Here is a 12715-nt window from a genome sequence, read left to right as displayed (position 1 = left end):
GCAAAACTCTCAAGAGGACAGTGAAAAATCTGGGTCTTTTAAAAAGAATAGAAATTCTGAATTTGAACTTCCTAATTTAAAAATTTAAGTAATTTACTTAGCTTATTTTATGCTACTTTTAAAAGTTGGTTATGCTTTATCATCAAATTAAAAAGCATTTTTATTAAATTACTGAAATAGAGGTTTTTACAGACTAATCTGTTAGAGGTTATATCTATATACCAATGCTAGGGTTGGTTTGAGCTTTCTCAACCTCACAGCACAAGCCTGGGAGCTGGTATTAAACTGAGGCTCTGATATTCTCAAGGTTGATATTCAGCTGGAATGCTGTACTGGTTATTAAAAGTACTCAAATGTTTTCATACCAGTTGGTAAGTACTCACTTCCCCAAGCTGTGCTTCCCCAGGTCCTCCAGAACTAATGAGTGGCATCCATGTCCTTCCAGTTTTTAAATATTTTGATTATCACACCTGAATATAGCATCATAGACTGATAAAATGACCTGAGTTAAAAGGAAACCCCTGACTACCAAAGATTTCTATAATTGCTGCAATAGAGTGAATATTGCCACTGGAAATTTTTACATTAAGAATGTGTATTTCTTATTAACTTAACTTACCTGCTTAGCCAGCTTTTTTCTCAAGGGCAAATAGTAAGGAGGGTTTTTTTTTAAGTGAAAATGAAGTCACCTACTCTTTGCTTAAAATTAATCTATACATTTTTTTCCCTAAAGTCTAGGACAGAGGACATGGTGTGGTAGACCTCAAACTGAATTCTGCCCACAGGCACGTTCTGCCTGACCTGAGCAAAGGATTTGTTCTTTTTTTTCATTTGAATTAATTGGCATCATTTTAAAAATGGAATCTATCATTTAGGTTTTCTATTTTTAATGAAAAATCAGGACCTGGCAACACTTGCCTGGTTTCTCCACCATCTAGAACCGAATAATGGTTTTCTGCTCATGGGGAATATGCAGGTGCACATATCTAGCATGTTTGTTTGCCTCCCTGGTCCGGGTGATCTATTATAAGGATTGTCAGAATCTCATTTTTAAGTGCTTAAACAGGATCAATACTTTATTTCATGAGAATTAATATCTCTTCATTCCAGAGTTTATCACCTTAAAATCAGGCCCCTCTAAGTGAAAAAATAAAACAAAAAAACATAAACTCACTCTCCTGTCCATACCTTTACTAAAAAGTTACCTTATGGAAGTGATCTGTCTCTCTTTTGCTCAGGACATAGTTGTGAAGGTGGCAGAAGAGGAAACATGTGTCTCTTAGCAAATCATTCATTCATAGGTCAGAGCTTTAATCTCTTTGGGTGTACTTTAAATACAAGTCAAAGAGAGTTTTTAATCTTCATTTGAGGCAAATTTTGGTTGATGCCTTAAAGATGCACAGAAATTAAGTAATTGAACTTAATGAAGGGGTAGGGTAGAGGGACATGTCTTTTCAATGATAAACCATCTTGGCAGTTCTATTTTATCTAAAAAAGGAAGCATTCATCTCTTCTTCCCTTTCTCATCTACTAAAAATAGAGTTCTGGTGAAGATTTTTATTTAATCCTAATCTTTTTCCCCATTGACCTTCTGTGGATGTATTGTAATTCTAGATTACAATATTTTTGTTGTTGATACACAAAGGACACATACACTACCATACTACAATTTGTAATTAGCACGTTTCTCAATGTACATGATACTACCTCTGTACCTATTACATTGGTTTTTGTAACAGATCTTTTTGTTAATGTCTTGCTGTTAGATAAGACTTCACTTAACCATGAAAGCTCTCCAAATAACTAGAAAAATCTAATAAACAATTCACTGATTATTAAATTCACCGGAGCCTTGATCAAAATAGTCATTCTTTTTTTAAGTCAGATAATTAAGGTTCTTATTGGAAGTTGGTACCTCTTGGAGATAGAAGCAAATATTTTCTGTAATACATGTAGCACTGGATGGCTTCTAATAACTAAAACTACTTTCCTAGAATATAAATGCCATTCATTTCAAACATGTCATATAAAAGATTGTTATAAGAATGACTGCTCCTGAGGCAAAGAGACTTACTTGTACCTGCTGTTTACCGTGAGGAACAGAAGGGCCTTGCCAGGTTTAGACAGTTCTAAAGTCTTTTATAAGTCACTTGGAAATGTGTTCTAAAATAAAGATATATTATCGCTTGAGTGGTTTTTGTAGACTTCTTTCCTGGAATGTTAGAAAGTAGCCTCTGTATTTTCATGGGCCATCAATGGAAGCTAACGTAAGCAAAGTAATTTATGATTGGCGTGCATTTCCTAACAGTGGGCTTGCCAAGCCCCAATATAATTTGGGACCATAACTTCATTACATTATTTTAAATTGACCTTCCAGATTCTTCACACCAACTAGCAATCTCCAATTTATGTTTCTATTGGATTTTGGCTTTTCTGTTTAATTTTATCTTGCTTCAACTTTACCCTTACGCTCCCCCAAAATTTTATGTTGTTGTCAAACAGGGACCTGAAAGAACCTGACTTTGCTGAATGGAAAGGTCAAAAGGAAATTCAATACAGAACTGTGCATGAGTCCTCTTCCGTTTTATTATCTTTAATTTCCCCCCAATTACCTGAGTCACAATTGATGGAGATCTATCAACATGTAATGGAGACCTTTCTATCTTTATTTACTTATAAATCCAGTCTTGCATTAAGCTGGCATGGCCGCTGGTGGCGCTGATTATTCAGGGTACTTAGGAATTCCTTTGGCTGAAGTGTGCCAGCAGTCCACTGCCCATCCCGATAAGGGCAGACGGCAGATAGGTATGACTGGAGTCGGTGACACATGCCAAACCTGTCGTGGAAATAATATTTCTGTTGTGTTATCAGTTGACTGCTATAGGAGAGTGGTTAGCGAAAACTGCATCCATAAAACTAATATAGAGCCTGCCACAAAATAAACCTTTGCAGAATGGCAATGCCATAGAATAACGGCTCCTATGGGTAGGGTTCCTGTTGCCCTGCCTCTTCACTCACTGTCCTCACCAGAGAGCCTGTATCTCTCGAAGGCCAGCATGTGGAAGCGATAGGTGTGATGCTCTGCACCCTCTTGCCCGTGGAAGGAATGCTTCTAACATCTTGCTTATGTGGTGACGTTTAGCTCGCCGCCTGCAGCTCAGCCCATGGGAGAGCAGCGTTGTTAACAGACTGCTGACGCCCACGCACTCGTTCCTGGCCAGGAGTAAAAGCACAGCTGCCTTGTCTGGAGATGCAGGTAAAACTGTCAAGGTGCACCTTTCCTGGGGCCGTCAAGTCCTCCTTTTGAAGCATATCTGAGCCTCCATCTGATCACATCTTCTTTTTTCCCAATGTGTGTTTCTCTCTCCTCCGGGTGGAACAGCTTTGGAAATGTGTCTATTGGTGCTGGTTTCATGCCCCTGGCATTGTTTCCTCTTCGCATCCATCTTAGCGTCTTACCTGGACACCAGATGTCAGGCAGACAAAGGGTCCCCTCCCTGTGATGAGATACTTCTGTCCGTTCAGAACATTCCCAGAAAGACCGGTCCCTTCCCTAACTTTCTTTCTGCCCTTGCATCTAAGCCAATGATCAGAGGCAGAAATAATTTAATATACTAACATGTGGACTTGGGGATAAAATCAAAGCATGAGCCGATTTAAGCACACAGTTTCCTAATGTGGCTGTAGGCTGGCTACTTACCCTCCTGTGCCAGTCTTTTATATGTCAACTTGGAAGAGTACCCTTCCAAAACTCTTAAGATTTGTGGAGAAGGCTAATTATAGTGTTGTTAATTGTTACATACTTCAAAAATATAGTATGTAAAATGCACCAAGTACTGGTTATTATAATTAATTATAACTCCTTTACTTTTTTGAAATGCAAAACATGCCTGAATGGGCCAATTAATTCCATGTATCTAGCTGGAAGATACATATTAGGCTTTTGGCAACATCACATGGTGAGTTGATTTAGATATTCCCAGCTATCTTTGGGCACAGCTGGTGTATCAATATAACCAGTCTACTAGCCCTCATCGTTGGCACTTAAGAAATTGCATAGGCTCTTCACAAAATTCCCTTTAAAAGACACTTTGCCTCTGCGAACCTCTTCACTTACAAATACTAATTCTTGGTTTTATGATGTCTTTCATTTCTGGTTTCCAATGAGCTAATATCAACACTAATTCTCACAGTACCCCTGGGAAATAGTCAAGAAAGCACGTTCAGGCATCCCCACCACCTGCCTGTGGAACTCAGTAACGAAAGTGATTTACCAGAGCCACTTAGGAAATCAGTAGACTGGACCTTAAACTAGCTTACCCTCCATCCTTGGCACCCCGTGTGATGCTCTGTGTACCTTGTGCATTCAACTAGCTGGACCACAGTGTTCTGTGTTTTCTGTAAAGTAACTTGTCAGCTGTCATGTTACATCTGAGATTTTTCTGGAGGAAAAAGTATACCTTATTTCAAGATAGTTTTCTTTTTTGATGCCTGTGAATGGAATACTTTTATATAAGTTTTTCTTTAGGTCCAGCTAATTGAAGAACCTCTAACACTGCTTTTCAGTTTTCTTTCATAGGATCTAAATAATAGTTTATGGCTATCATGCTTATGAATCTCCATATTGTATGTTTTCATACTAAAAGACTGCCTCGCAGCTAGAAAAATTGTCTTTGTTTGCTATTTCTGTCATCACTAACTTTTGTCAATTCTTTCACTCTTCCTCTAGTCTTTTTCAACACCATTTCCTCATTTTCCACCCATTCTACCCACCCATCTTCCCACCTTCCTTCTTCATTGTTATGTTCAGCCAGGTGCTTTTTACCTCCTAACTGGTTCTTCTTTACTTTGCAACTTTTCCATTCTCCTTGTCACAGATTGACTCATTTCTTTAATTTACTTTAGTGTGAAGCAATGTATAGCCTTTCCTTGAGTTGCCTGTTTCATTAATATATTCCTTAGATCGTTGTTACCTGTTATTGCATCAGTACAGCTTATGTTTAATGAACCAAAACTGTTGATTTCTAAAATTTTCCATATGAAATGACATATGTAAACATCTCTTACATATATCTTGTCAAAAACACTTTTTCTGTCTACTCTCGTTGATTTTTCTTTCTTGTCTTCCCATTTTAGTGTTGCCCCTTGAGTTCATCTTATATCCAATTGCCATTGGCAAGAGGATGGCCTACATCCAGAGCCAGGGTTACCATAGTAGGTCAAAATAGTCACCCCTAAAATGTTCAGTGACTGCAAACTTCCAGAACAAGCCATGAGAGCAGCTGAGAACTGAAAATCAGAGTCTCATTTGTACCTACTGCTTTGGGTTGACTTTTCCATGCCCATTTTAAAAAATACATTTAAAATAATTGTGATTATTAGAGCTCAGGATTAAAAGAGTTAATACATTTAAAATGCTTAGAATAGTGCCTGCACATAGTAGGCACTCAATAAATTTAATATTATTATTATTCTATTATGTAATTTTTCTATTCTCCATGCCACACTCCAACCACTTGAACTGCATTGTCTTTTCTCTTCACCCGTCTTTTCATATAGAAAATCTTGAATGGTTTAAATTAAGGCACACTTGCTACCAAGGATAGAGAAAATACAGATATTGTGGAAGACTTTCTATAGAAGAATTTTCACGTGTAACAAATTGACTTTGAGATAAGGAGAGCATTCTGGGAGAGTGGGGAAGACAACTATAGATTGCTCTTACTATTTCTTCAGAAGAGCAAGAGTATTAGAATAATTGACTTAAAGTTTCAGGTTTTTCAATAGTTGCTATTGAGAACAACAATAAAACTCATGAAATGTAATATCCTTAGAAGGAATTTATAGTGTTTATTTTAGCCAGGCAATGTTCCTTGAACAATTAAATTTGAAGATTTTAGTGTAAACTACACTGATAGATTTAAGACATTTTCATCCTTTGATTAATGTTACCTTGGCACCATAATAAAGAATAAACTGGAGGCATGATGAGATTGGTTTACATCCAGGATGGTCTCAAAATTGCTCCATAAATACCCCCCAAAATAACTGTTTTTCACTAGAGGAAAAAGAAGTCATATTTCTGTGCTTTATTCCTTTTTCAGTGTCAGACCTATGGCCTCAAAGCAAGGCTGTTGTCTAGTCTAGAGTTTCTTGAACCCCCAGCACGGTTAGTGGCCCTCTGGTCATGCCCTAGGTAATGTGTGCCTCTCCTGGTCATGAATCCTACAGAAGTGCCTTGTGCCAGGATGTTATTTTCTAAATATATTTGATGGGCTTGGAAGAGTTTTACATTAATGAACTCTTCCCTTGTCTGGGAAATGCAAATGCTTTGCCGTGGCATTGAGAACGGTTATTTTCAAATTATTTCCCCTGTGATCACAATAAACCAAATGAGAGAAGGTCCTCCTTCCTCACAATACAGAGAAATCTTCTTTTGCCATTAAGATCTGAAACAAAGCTCTGTGTCAACTTACTTGGGTAAGACACACATATTCTTTTCAGGAGAGCTGAGGGAATGCAAAATGTTTCTGTTTACCGGAAAGAAATAGAGCTCTGTGTTCAGATGATGGGAAAAGAGAATGCAATTTCCAGTCTGTTTACTGCCTTGGCCATTGATAACAAGGAGATCCTGCCAAGCATTTGGTGGAAGGTGCAGTCTGATCCACCTTCTGTCTATAGGTTAAACTAAAATAAACATACTTTTAAACCCTAACTCTGAAATTAAGATGACCCCAAATTTGTCTTGTAAACTTTTGAGTTTTTAATTTATTAATACTGGTATATTCAGCTGGCATGAATGGTCTCTTTAAAGAGTTGTACCATGGCTAGAATTGGGTAAAACCATGTTTACAGCAGTTCCCTTACATACAATTCTCCTCAGTGGTCATGTTTAATTGTCTTATTTTTTCTGCTGGAGAACAAGGTTTCTGGATGAGATCTGAAAATGAGCCTTGGAACCTTAGTACCCACACTTTAGATACCTCTGCAGTATTTATTGTCTGAATCAATGTCTTTAAACCATCATTGCCCAGAATCCCTTGATTAATGACGGTGTTCCTTTGAAGGTGAATGGTCAGAAACTTTGTGATTTTTCAAAAAAATGTTCCATTTTGGGTACAACTTTAAAGCTATGCATGATTCAACTTTATTTTTGGCAATTCTAACATATTTGTGTTTTATTCACCATTTTAAATGATGACATCCTGTTTCCCCATACAGTCTGCTGCTGCTTGTTATGAACCTTCAATGCTTTGGATTCTGGGAAAATCCACAAGCATGCATTTGATTTTGCCTTTAAATAGATAAAACATTCACAGAATTTTTTTCTAGAAATTATTAGTTATCCTTCAAACAGGTCTTAACACCTGGTAAGACTTGGTCATTTAACATTTTTAAAATTCAGTTGCTTTTTTTTTGTTTAACCACTGCCTATTGAACTTTACTCCTGAAATAGTCGCTTGCTTGCTTGCTTGCTTGCTTGCTTCCTGTCTTTCCACCTTTTGTTCACTCTTAAAGCTAATTAGGAAAAATGTGATTATAAAGCAGGCCTTATATAAAAATTACCTTTCATTAATGGAGCATTTTACAAAACCTTGAGTTTATAGGAATATAAGGCTGTTGCATTCCATAATTATTGGATTACATCTATTTCTATAATCAGTATTTAAATAGCCAAAGAGCTTATATATTCCAGATTTTTCATTTGGACATGCCTTCCTCTTGGACACACCACAAACTGACAGGACTGTGAGGAGAGTTGAGTATGAGGGCCTGGATACCTGTAGGTAATAATATCTTCTCCCTGCTTTTCTCTCTATCTCGCTTTGCTCCTTTTCCTGAACCTGCTTTTGGCTTTCCTTCAACTGCTCCTCTGGCACTCTTGTGTGTAAAACAATCACCTGCACCCTAGTTATCCCCATTTGTCCTCGTTCAGCATCTTGCAGCCCCATCAACATCATGCCCTACAAAGCTACACACTCTAGAAATCCGATGGATCGAACAAAATTCTTAGTAACACCGCACGATGGCTCTGCGCGAAGGAGGACTATTCACGGCACAGCGGTGAGTAGCCTTTGGGGGTGACCAGGCAAATCTGTGCTATTTCTTGTGCAGAGTGGACACACACACACACCACCCCCTGTTCTCCCAGGTGCAGTGTGGGTGTGATATTGGGAGATGCTGGCATGCACCATCTCATCTGTCCCACCAGACCTGAATCTGGTTGGCTGAGTGGTAGTGTCCCTATACTTCCTCTCCACTTGGAGATCTTACTCCCCCTAAAAATTTGAATTTGAAGGTGAAAAAAACTCTTCTTTGTTCACTCGTGTCTGAGTGACTGAACTATCCATTCTGTAGGTTGCCTTCTTACCCTGTTGATTGTGTCCTTCGTTACACAGGACTTTTTAAGTTTGGTGTAGTCCCATTTGTCTATTTTTGCTTTTGCTACTTGTGCTTTGGTGTCATACCCAAACCATTACCAAATCCAATATTATGGAGCTTCCCCTATGTTTTCCTCTAGGAATTTTATAGGTTTATGTCTTACATTTAGGTCTTTTATCTAACTTGATATAATTTTTGTATATGGAATAAGGCGCAGCTACATTCATTTGCATGTGGATATTCCCTTTAACAAGCACCAGTTGTTGAAGAGACCGTCTTTTCCCCATTGATTGGTCTTGGCAGCCTTTTCAAGGATTATTTGATTATTCTCACAAGGGTTTATTTCTGGGCTTTCTGTCTATTCCATTGGCCTATATATTTGTCTTGATGCCAGCACCACACTAAATTTTTAAAATTTAGTTTATTGGGGTATACCACACTTTTAATTACTGTAGCTTTGTAATATGTTTTGAAATTAGAAGTGTAAGATCCTCAACTTTGTTCTTTTCAAGATTGTTTTGGCTATTCAGGGTCCCTTGAGGTTCCATAGGAACTTAAGATGAATTTTTCTATTTCTAAAAAATAAATAACATTGGGTTTTGATAGGGATTGCTTTGAACCTGTAGATCGCTTTTCATAAAAGTGATACCTTGATATTAATAAGTCTTCCAGCCTATGAATACAGGATGTTGTCTCATTTATTTGTGTCTTCCTTAATTTCTGACAGCAGTGTTTTCTAGTTTTCAGTATATAGGTCTTCTGCCTCCTTGGTTACGTTTATTCCTAAGTATTTTGTTCTTTTTGATGCAATCATAAATGGAATTGTTTTCTTAATTTCCTTTCAATTTTAATTTTAATTCATTTAGATCTAAATTCAAATGGCTGCAATTGAGCACTTGAAATATGTTTTGTGAGACTGAATTTAATTTTTAGCTTTATTTAATTTTAATTAATTTAGACCAAATTCAAATGGCCAAATGTGGCCAGTGGCTACCATATTGGACATCATAGACTTAGAACATTTCTGTCATCACAAAAGATTCTACTGGACAGTGCTGCCTTGAGTGTCTGTTTGTTTTGTCTCTCTTAGAGGTTATTTGTATTTTAAACCTAACTCTAATTGTCTTGCTGGGAAGTTGTCCAGATCATTGACATGAGCAGGAGTTCGACTTTAGCCTTATGGAAAGTGTTAACAAGAAAGATTATTGTACAGACCACTGGTTATTTACTCAGATCAGGATAAGAATCAAGAACACCTTTATATGTGTGGTACACAAACAAGTGATTCATTGGGTACAAGATCAATGAAAGGATAAAAACATCTATCTGCCTGGGTGGGTATTATATCAAGTATTGAGCCTTTTTCCAAACTGGTTTCCCACTGCTCCCTTACCCCTTTAAGTTGATTTAAAAGGAGGTCAATTTTAGGAAAGAAAAAATTGGTTCAGTGCTACTTTTTTAAAAAGACTGAATATTGTACACTTGTATATGTAGTTTCATTCTCTGATAGCTGTCTTATCAAGGTACAGATGATGAAATTCATCCCCAAATCCTCTACATCACAAATCGCCCTTCCCTGTTTTCCTATTCAGATCTCTCCTTGATCTGACTTCAGCCAAATAAAAATGTTTTAAATAAAAGGGAAAAAAGCTACTTGAAGTGCTTAACCCCAGCCTCCCTTGTGAAGAGCCCTGAGCCTTCCTCTCCAGGGACTGATCCACAAGAGGCATAATTACCACCCTGTACACCTGTCAGGAGGGTCCCGTGTGGTGGCTGCTGCTTCTGCTACATAAGGACTGTGTAGCAGAGACCAGAGATGGGGGCACAAAGTGGTGATGGAAGCCTCCAGTGATATAGAGCTGTCACACATCTTATGAAGATCTTTGCTTTCCCACTCTTTATGTGTTGTATTCTGGAAGACAATGAGTATTATTTGATACTAGATTTGCCCCCACTCCCATGGCCCTGTCCATCAACTAAGATGCTACTAAGGAAAGGAGAGAAGCAATTAGAAAGGACAGTGAAGGGAACTAAAAAGGTAGAAAGACAGGAGCTGATGCACGAACCAGGCTAGAAAAGGAAAGAAGAGAAGGTACACTACGAACTTATTGGCCCTGAGACTAGATAATAGTGTGCCCCTTTCCTTGTATACCTCAGTCTGCTTTCCTGAAAGGGTCCCGCAGAGTGAAGAGCTGCCAGGTGCTCACACAGGTGCTTCTAGCAAGCACCCATTTCCATCCCAGTACATGGTCGGCGAGCTTCAGATACTTGAAATGAGCCTTTTGTACCCTGTGCAGTTTTTTTGTCGTGGTTGATGTTAGAAGATTAGAACAACACTTGTCTGGGTTTCCCTTCGCCCATTTCAACTTAGGAAAGGTGTCATCTCTCTGGCTGGATTCCTGGTTGTCAGTCAGAGGAGGGCTGATGTTTTGGCCCACCCTCAGATTACAATTTTGTCCCTAGTGAAGACAACTAAAAATAGCTAAAATTCCTCACCTTGAACCTGACTCTTTCTTCAAGAGCAGAAAGGCACTAAGTGAGTAAGAACTTGTTACTATAACATCAATATGAAAATATTAATTAAAGTCTGATATAGCTGACATGTAAATTTAAAAAAAGTGTATTTTAATTTAAAATTGGGGTGGGGAGACTGGAAGTGACTTCTATTTTGACATTTGTGTGGGTTAAACCAGATTATTTGCTCCCAGTCATTTTAGACACATAGTACAGGTGCTTTCTAAAAATATAAGTGTATGTTTTTTTCCTACAAATGTAAATACAAATCACACATCAAGAACCTTCTTATTAGTGTCACATTATGTGGCTTTAGTGTAATGTTTGCTTTAAAGCTAACACAGGCCTTTTGTTTGGGGTGGAATGGAGATATATAAGGAAGGTTAGAAAATATCTAAAATGTGACTCAATGGATGGCAGCTCCATTGCTGAATACCCTGAGTTGGGTTGTCTGACGCATGGAAAAAAAATCTAATTACTGTGTTTCTCTGAACTTAGGGCCATAAAAGAGAGAGGGAGAGAGAAAACGCACCCTTCCACCGCACATCCGGCATCCGAAGGGCTTTGTCTCCATCTCATCCCAAAGCCAGATCACCAGCTTCCCCCCGACTGTGGTAAGTGGCATGGAAGAGGCTGGCGGGGTTGCTCCATGCTGGAGAAGTGGTAGCCTCTGTCCCCTGAAAGGAAGCTGTTCCCCCTACACGGTTCGACCTTAACTTAGGGGATAACGTTTGTTTCTTAAAGAAAACTGGTATGGGCCTTTAACGTGAATATTTCTGCATTTGTCACATAAAAGACAAATATACAAGGCTAAATACCTTCATTTCTTTTCCGTATTATATGATGAGGGGCTCGGGGAATGGAGATTCTGGCAAGCCTGTTCTGGCATGTTCCCTCCTCTTCATGCTGTGTGTTTGTTTCCCAGGCTCCCATCCAAGTCGCTTCCTCATTTGCCTGGCACGCCCAGACCTACATCTTCCTTGCCTCCCGGACCAGTCAAAGCTACCCCTGCTCAGGTCCGGCCCCCATCCCCTGGCAACATCCGCCCTGTCAAGAGGGAAGTCAGAGTGGAACCTGAGAGAAAAGACCCCGAGAAGGAACCTCAGAAAGTTGCCAATGAGCCCCCACTAAAGGGTCGAATACCTCTAGTGAAGGTGGAAGAAGCCACAGCTGAAGAGGGGACGGCTGGGGAAGCCGAGGATGCCTCTGGTAAGAATCAACCCCCTTGTGGTGGAATATGGGTTGCTTGCTCCTTCCCCTTTTCTCCTGCCTTTTTTATCCCCCTTTTGGGGAATTAGAAATTTTATTCTGAGGCTAATTGTGGGACCTTTTCTTAAGTATAGTTTTCTTACCTATAAAGAAAGTAGAATTGTACATCCAAAGCCCTACTGTTGGACGAGCCATAGCATATTAATTCAGTTATGGTTTTTAATTCCTTTATTATTTTCACAAAATGTGGTCTTCAGAGCACCAGCATCAGAATTACTTGTGTTATCTGTTGCTGTGTTACAAATTATCTTAACACTGTGCAGCTTAAATCAACAATTTTTATATCACACAGAGTCTCGGTCAGAAATTTGGAAGCAGCTTAGCCTGATTATTGGAGGATGGCTCAGACACGTGGCTATTGGCAGGTGGCCTCGGCTGCATGCCATGTGAACCTCCCCATAGGGTTGCTGGATGTCCTCACAATTTGTCTGCTTGCTCTCCTGGCTTTTCCATAAACTGAGTGATCTCAGAGAGAGATCAGGAGGAATCCACAGTATCTTTTATGCCTAGTGTTAGAAGACACAAAAATCACTATTTCTGTCATGTTCTG

General features: G+C 38.9%; 1 protein-coding gene across 12 annotated transcripts in view; it reads left to right on the top strand.

Annotated features, from left to right (window-relative positions):
* The window catches only part of MAP7 (microtubule associated protein 7), a 140257-nt gene that overhangs the window by 109347 nt on the left and 18195 nt on the right, over positions 1 to 12715 (top strand). For 10 of the 12 annotated variants that reach the window (XR_004968683.1, XR_004968682.1, XM_036316023.1 and 7 more), the window contains 4 exons: positions 3143 to 3256; positions 7913 to 8064; positions 11395 to 11510; positions 11822 to 12105. Coding sequence is in view for 10 of the 12 variants with exons in the window: in XM_036316023.1 (XP_036171916.1) it covers positions 3143 to 3256; positions 7913 to 8064; positions 11395 to 11510; positions 11822 to 12105 (666 nt within the window). In the remaining 2 variants the exon portion in view is untranslated. The remainder of the gene's footprint in view (positions 1 to 3142; positions 3257 to 7912; positions 8065 to 11394; positions 11511 to 11821; positions 12106 to 12715) is intronic. The other 2 variants (XM_036316028.1, XM_036316022.1) reach the window with 1 other exon arrangement.

The sequence above is a fragment of the Myotis myotis genome, unplaced genomic scaffold (genome assembly GCF_014108235.1).
Source record: "Myotis myotis isolate mMyoMyo1 unplaced genomic scaffold, mMyoMyo1.p scaffold_m19_p_7, whole genome shotgun sequence".
In the NCBI taxonomy this organism is placed as follows: domain Eukaryota; kingdom Metazoa; phylum Chordata; class Mammalia; order Chiroptera; family Vespertilionidae; genus Myotis; species Myotis myotis.
The sequence above is the reverse complement of the archived record's forward strand: the minus strand, read 5'-3'. Positions and strand labels throughout refer to the sequence as shown.